General features: G+C 56.4%; 1 protein-coding gene across 4 annotated transcripts in view; it reads right to left on the bottom strand.

The window, feature by feature from the left end:
* Window positions 1–1,833: 1,833 nt before the first annotated feature.
* The window catches only part of DOCK6 (dedicator of cytokinesis 6), a 39,585-nt gene continuing 35,183 nt past the window's right edge, over window positions 1,834–6,235 (bottom strand). For all 4 annotated transcript variants that reach the window (XM_012729732.1, XM_012729733.1, XM_012729734.1 and 1 more), the window contains 9 exons: window positions 5,827–5,958; window positions 5,727–5,741; window positions 4,288–4,413; window positions 4,102–4,191; window positions 3,544–3,780; window positions 3,146–3,289; window positions 2,959–3,065; window positions 2,513–2,674; window positions 1,834–2,074 (listed from right to left, as the gene is read on the bottom strand). In XM_012729732.1, coding sequence (XP_012585186.1) covers window positions 2,032–2,074; window positions 2,513–2,674; window positions 2,959–3,065; window positions 3,146–3,289; window positions 3,544–3,780; window positions 4,102–4,191; window positions 4,288–4,413; window positions 5,727–5,741; window positions 5,827–5,958 — 1,056 coding nt within the window. In that variant the 3' untranslated portion in view covers window positions 1,834–2,031. The remainder of the gene's footprint in view (window positions 2,075–2,512; window positions 2,675–2,958; window positions 3,066–3,145; window positions 3,290–3,543; window positions 3,781–4,101; window positions 4,192–4,287; window positions 4,414–5,726; window positions 5,742–5,826; window positions 5,959–6,235) is intronic.

The raw sequence follows: 6,235 nt of genomic DNA, 5'->3' as shown, positions 1-6,235 counted from the left end.
GGGAGGGGGCGGTTTCCAGTCCTTAACCTTCTGTGTGGGCCGGTGACTCCAGTGGATACAGCAGGTGTGTGTGTGTGTGTGTGTGTGTGTGTGTGTGTTTTCAGGAGGGAATGTCTGTGGCTGAGATTCCTCTCCTATGGGTCTATGGGTCTCGTGGAGGATGGGGGAGGATAGGCGGTAAGAGCGATGGAGAGGAAGGACACTCCAAGAAGCCATAGGTGGGCCAGGGACGCAAGGAAAGCGCGAGGGGGAGCATCGGCAGAGTCTCCCTAAAGCCTCCCTTCCAAATCCGCCTGGCCATCTTCCACTCCTCTCCACCGCCCCAAAGACAGAGGCAAAGAGGATCCCGCCCTGAGAGGGGGGGTGGGGGGGGCGGGGCCTGCGGGGTCCCTAGCTAATGGCAAACAGCTGCCGCTCCCCACGCCCGCCCAGCCCTGAGGCCAAGGCCCAGTCCGGCCGGCCGGACGCCGGGACGCCTTCCCGCCGCTGGGGCCTGGCTGCGGCGGAGGGCAACGGCCTGGGGGAGGCGGGGAGGGCAAAGCGGGGCGGCAGAGAAAGGTACCGAGATAGTGCAAAGGGGCCGGGGGTAGGCAGTGACGGGGCAGAGGGGCAGGAAGAGAGGTATAGCTGGAGGAAGATGGTGTGAGGGACAAACAGGGTCAAAGATGGGGAGAAGGCAGAGACGCGGGGACCGAGACACTCAAAGTTCAGAAAGTTTGGGAATAAATGGTGGAGTTGAAGACAGCAGCTCGTAAAGACTAGTGAGGCCGCGCCCCGGGGTTGGAAGTGGGGGCCGCCAGGGAACCCAGACTTGACTCGAACCCCGACCCAGCCCCGGGTCCTACTCGCCTCGCACACTCGGCCGCCGCCGTCCCAGCGTCCCGCAGCCAGGGCGTCCTCCGCGCGCCGCCACCAGGTCGCCCGGCCCTCGATGGTAGCTCCTCCCCGCCCCGCCCCTCCGGACCAGCCCCGCCCCCTCCAGCCCAGGCCAGTGTTGGGGGGGTGGTATAGAAGGGGGGTAACTCTCCAGGACAGTCGCACCTGGACTACAGGTAGGTGTGTGTGTGCACGCGCGCGCGCCTGGCCTCGCGCCCCAGCACCCTGAGTTTCCGAGGCAGGGTACCCCCAACGCTGTCCAGGCCACCCCAGGGCCGCTGCAGGGGGTGAGAGGGGGCGGGGCTGGCTGGGGCCCAGCTCCGGGAGGGCTCGGAGCTTGGGGCGCGGTGGCAGGTCACTCCCCCCACCCCCTCCGCCTGCTCAGCGCTGGAAGCAGCTCCATGCCGGCTGGTACTTGGTGGCGTTAGCAACAGGGGCGGGCGGAGAGTGGAGCTGGGTCAGCTGGAGGCTACAAGGGCCGCGGCCAAGGCTCCGTGGCCAGACAGACCTGGGCTCTAATCCCAGGCCAGGCAATCCTTAGCTGCTAGGTGTCTCAGTTTCCCCACCTGTAAAACAGGGCCAAGAATGCTGCCCAGGGAATAGTGGTGTTGAGAAGATTCTTGAACCTTGAGGCAGGGAGGGGACTTAGGGAGGTCCCTCAGGCTAAAACACACACAAAAAGACTTTAAACAGTGCGGTCTTGCTGGGAGCCATTTAGTACAGGGTTGGGCACTGGGCAACAATTTGATAAATGCTACTATTATTCCCCCAGTACACGAGACATTGTCCTTTGTGTGTTGCCTTCTCCACTAGAATGTCAGCTCCATAAGGGCAGGAATTTACATCTGTTGTCCCTGCAGTGTCCCGAGCAGACACTGGTTCTCAGTGTCTGCCCAAGGTCAGGGTGTGAGGACAGACTGCACATAGGACCACCTCCAGGGACCACACCACACAGGCTGCTTAAAAAAACCATTTTAAATTAAAAAAAGGTAAGAAGCATCAGTGCATATAGATAGGGACAGACAAGGCACATGGGCCCAGCCCCACATGCAACGTGGCCACTCCATGTCCAAATAGATAGTGGGGAGACTCCAGGAAGACACAGCTGAGGCCACTGTGCTGGCTCCTCTGTGTGTGGCTTCAGGCCCTATGGGTTCAGAGGTCTGCCTTCCGGAAACTTGCTCTGTTCAAGGAGTTCCTGAAGGAGGAATAAGGTAGGTCAGCATGGGCACAACCTCCCCTCTAATTCCATAGTGTTCCCAGACCTCTTCCTTCTCACTCCTCCTTCACCAAGGATCCTTTGAGGGTCTTCCTTGCAACTTTTATATCCTTTATGATCTGGTCATGGACTCACAGATTCTCTCTTAGAATTCATCACCAGAGATAAGAATCACACCCATTTTATAGATAGGGAAACTGAGGCTCAGAAAGATGAAGTCACTGGTCTGGGAACTGATCCACTAGGATCTGCTTTGGCTATCAGCACTTGCATTTGTGTACACATCTGCACATTCACGTGCTTGTGCAAAGCCACAAGGGCAAGCACTGATATGTGTGTACAGAACAGCTGGATCCTGAGCCTATCTCTGCCTGCCTCCTCTTGCCCTCTCTGTGGGCTGGGGTCAGGGTTAGACACCTGAGGCCAGCCACAGCAGGTACCAGCAGCTGGGGCAAGCGCTGACAGAGCAGGGGCTGCAGCGCCTCCCGGAGGCGGGAGTAGTTGCGTTCCAGCTCACGATGGTACTCCTTCTGGTCTGGCCCAATCAAAGCCTTGTTCTTCCGCAGTGCATCCTCACACCTGAGGGTTACATGTAGGAGATGCTCAGGGGCGGGCACTTGGGAAAGAACCAAGATTAGAGGTGAGGAAATTCATGAGATGGGTCAGGACATCTAAATAGAGGTCAGATAGGTATAAGGGACTTAATGGAATGAGAAAAGCAGGAGATCCATAATGGAGATCAGGTATAGCAAGAGGCTGTGGGGGGTGGGAAGGCCAGGTTGCTGGACAGGTTTGACTAGGGGTCAGGTGGCAGAGAGCCATAATGGCAGGTTGAAGGGGCTATGGTAGGGAATCAGGCCTACTTCTTGCAGAAATCCTTAAAACAGAGCCGCAGCTTATTGTGATGCCTGAAGAGCTTGGGGTCTTCTGGAATCTCGGCCAAAAACACCTGGGCTACCTCCAGGGGACCCTATGGGATGATGGAGGCTCATGAGGCAGTCTGCATGACTTCTGGGAGCCTCAGACAGCCTGCGCCCCCCACTGCCATACCTGGTTCACGGTGGGCCCCACAGAGCCCTGCAGCACCATCTGTAGCATCTTGGCATCAGGCGGGTCCTGCTCAGTGGCGAAGGCCAGCTCCCGAGTCTTCTTCTGCATGTCCTCAATAGCCACCTCCACTGGTGTTAGCACCATCTGCATGGTAGGGAAGGGGTGCAATGGAGGGGGTGCAATAAACAACAGTTGAGGACTTATGCCTGCCTGGATTTGGCAGGGTGGGGGTCCTGGCTCAGCTATCTTTGGCTCTGGGACTTTGGTCTGGCTCTGTTCCAGCCTTGGGATGGCGGGGTCTAGAAATAGAGAACTGAGTCTGGAGACTGGGATATAGGATACCTTTTTTTTTTTTGAATCGGGATCTCTATGCACCCCTCCCCTGGGGCCTCACCCACCTCCTCCCGGTGGCACACGCGGATGCGTGTCTTGATGTAGGGGAAGGCGTGGTCCGTGCTGAGCAGCGTTTTGCGTTTGTGCTGTTCTGGAAGCTCCCCGTGTGCACGCCCATCAGGTGTGAAGGGCGTGCAGAACAGGAACGTACGAAGCCCATAGTTGCGGTCAAAGTAGGTCACCCGGTCTTTGAGCTCATAGGTGTCAAAGTGCGGTTCCACATACGTGATCTGGATGTAGGCCTGGGGCACAGGGCTCAGGAGTGAGGCTCCCACAGCCCCAACATGCACACTTCCAGGCTTGCCAGCCTCCCTGCAGAATCCTCCCTGATAAAAGGGATTTGGACCTCCCTGGGACTGGGGACTTTGAGTCTGGGGTTCCCAGGTCTCTCTTTGTCCAGATATTTAGGAATGCCCCAAGAGCTAGGATTGGGAGTCCCAAAGGGAGATACGCTTTGATATTTTCTGGAGAGACAGGATTTGAGGGTCCTGAGGAAACAGTACTTGGAGTGTGTGGGAGGACAGCATTTTGGGGCCCCTCGGAGGATGGTCAGGAGTCCTTACCTTCTGTGGGTCAAGTTTGCTCTTGTCCACAGGGTTTGAGTCTTTGACAATCTCAACCACATTCTCCCCAAACCTCTCTGTGTAGAACTCCTAGGAGACATGGGGCTGACTTGGGGCACAAGGTGCGCCCCCCATTCCATTCCAGGCAAGCCCAAGCCCCACCCACCCACCTCTACCCAGACATGCCTCTAGCCGGTGTGAAATCTCAGCCAGCTTTGTGATAGATGGCTCCTTGTACACGAACTCCTGCTCATCCAGGTCTCCAAAGTGGGCACCATAGAAGCCCACTCGGAAATAGGTCCCAAAAACACGCTGTGGCTGTGGGAAGGGACATTGCCCTGGGAAGCTGCTTTGGGAGGTATCCCTGCATCAGAGTCCCATATGGGGAAGAGGCTAGCATGGGAACGGGACCTGAGATACCAGCTGATGGGCATAGAGGACTCTAAGAATACTAGGTCATGGGCACAAGTAGGGGGCATCCTGAGATATAGATGTCTGGACTCAGCTCACCACCGGGTGGCCATGCCCTCGTTCTGTCTCTCCAGCCCTGTCTCCTATCTCCACCACACCTCATCCTCATTTAAAACAAGTCCTTAGTTTCTGTTTCACCCTCTCGCCCCATGCAGTTCCTCAAGAGTCTAGATCTCAGTATGAAGTTAGGTCTAAGACTCCACAGCACACAGCTGTGTCCTCAGTGTCTACAGGTCTGGTTATACTGCAGGTGCTCAATAAATGCTTGAGTGACTCTGGGAAAACATGACTATCTCCTGTGGAACAGAGGCTCTGGCTTCCTTGTTCTAGGACATTCCACACCCCCAGCCTTAGTTTGGAAGGAGGATCCCACCCCGCATATATTACCCTCCGCTGGACAGGAAGGGGAGACTCCCATGTGCACTCACCGAGGCAGATGCCGGCAGGTGGGGCAGGTACGAGGAGAACAGGGGGAGGGGCGGAACAGATACACAAAGTCACAGAGAGGCCAGAAGTCAGAGCCCGGCCCCCAGGGTCCTGGTTATGTTGTCTCTCCTTGGGCAGAGACCAGAGATCCAACAAGGGGACTGCCGGCCCCACCTGGCTCCCATGTTGCCCTCCCTCCTGGGCTCTGGGTTTCTGCCATCTTTGGCCAGAAATTTCTCCCCAAACTAGGAGAGGCCTAAAAATAGACCTAAGTGTAGAGAGGCGGGAGAGGGGGAGCATGCATTAACTGGAAATGAAGAACAGAGATCCTAGGGGAAAGATGGAAAGACAGGGAGAGACAACGAAAGTGAACAAGATGGGGAGAGACAGGGAGAGGAGAGATGAAGGGAAGAGACCAAGCCATGAGGAGACAGACAAAGAGAAACAGACAGGGAGTGGGGGGAACCCCTCCTAGGCTGTGACCGAGCTGGCTCTGCAGAGGGAGGGGTATCTTGGGAGAGCTCCCAGCTGAGTGAGTCACAAGCTGCCCTCAAGATCTGGGGTGGGGGAGGAAAACCTGAGGGAAAGGGGGAAGTAGTGGGGGCTCAGCCAGAGCCTGAGCCTTCAGGCTCAGAAAGAGCTGTGCTCTTTCAGCGCCCTCTGGTGGTTGCTGACCTTTGCTGACCAACTGTCAAGGGGGCTTTAGAGGTTAGGTAGGGTTGACTCACCTCCCAGCCTGAGCTCTGTGGGGAAGAGAAAGGTCAAGGTCAGCTGAGTTTGGGGGACCGAGTCCAAGGGTCAAGTACAAAGAGGGGTTCCTGGGCCCACCTGGTGCATGATCTTGGTGAAAGCCTCCTGTAGTTTGCCATGCACGGCAGCCAGCTTCTTATAGTCACGGTGGGCTTCCAGAATGGGGATGAGAGTCTTATAGACCTCATTCACTGCTTCATAGAGCCCGCCCTGCAGGTGAACGTGACGGGCACATGAGGACTCTTCCACGGACAGATCTAGCCACCATTGCTTCCTCCAGGAAGCCTACCCTGACCACCCTTGCCCCAGATGGGTCCCAACCTTTCCCCTTCTGGATTCTCCCAATGAAATTTTTGTCTCTGAGATTCCAGAGCAGTAGGCATTGCAGGGAAAAAAAAAAAAGAAAAAAAAAACACAAAACAAAACTTGCTGGCTTTTTTTCAGGGGAAACTGAGGGAAGGTAAAGTGACATCTTAGGAACACAACT

Source organism: Condylura cristata, unplaced genomic scaffold, assembly GCF_000260355.1.
Source record: "Condylura cristata isolate star-nosed mole 26May11 unplaced genomic scaffold, ConCri1.0 scaffold00025, whole genome shotgun sequence".
Taxonomy (NCBI): Eukaryota; Metazoa; Chordata; class Mammalia; order Eulipotyphla; family Talpidae; genus Condylura; species Condylura cristata.
The sequence above is the reverse complement of the archived record's forward strand: the minus strand, read 5'-3'. Positions and strand labels throughout refer to the sequence as shown.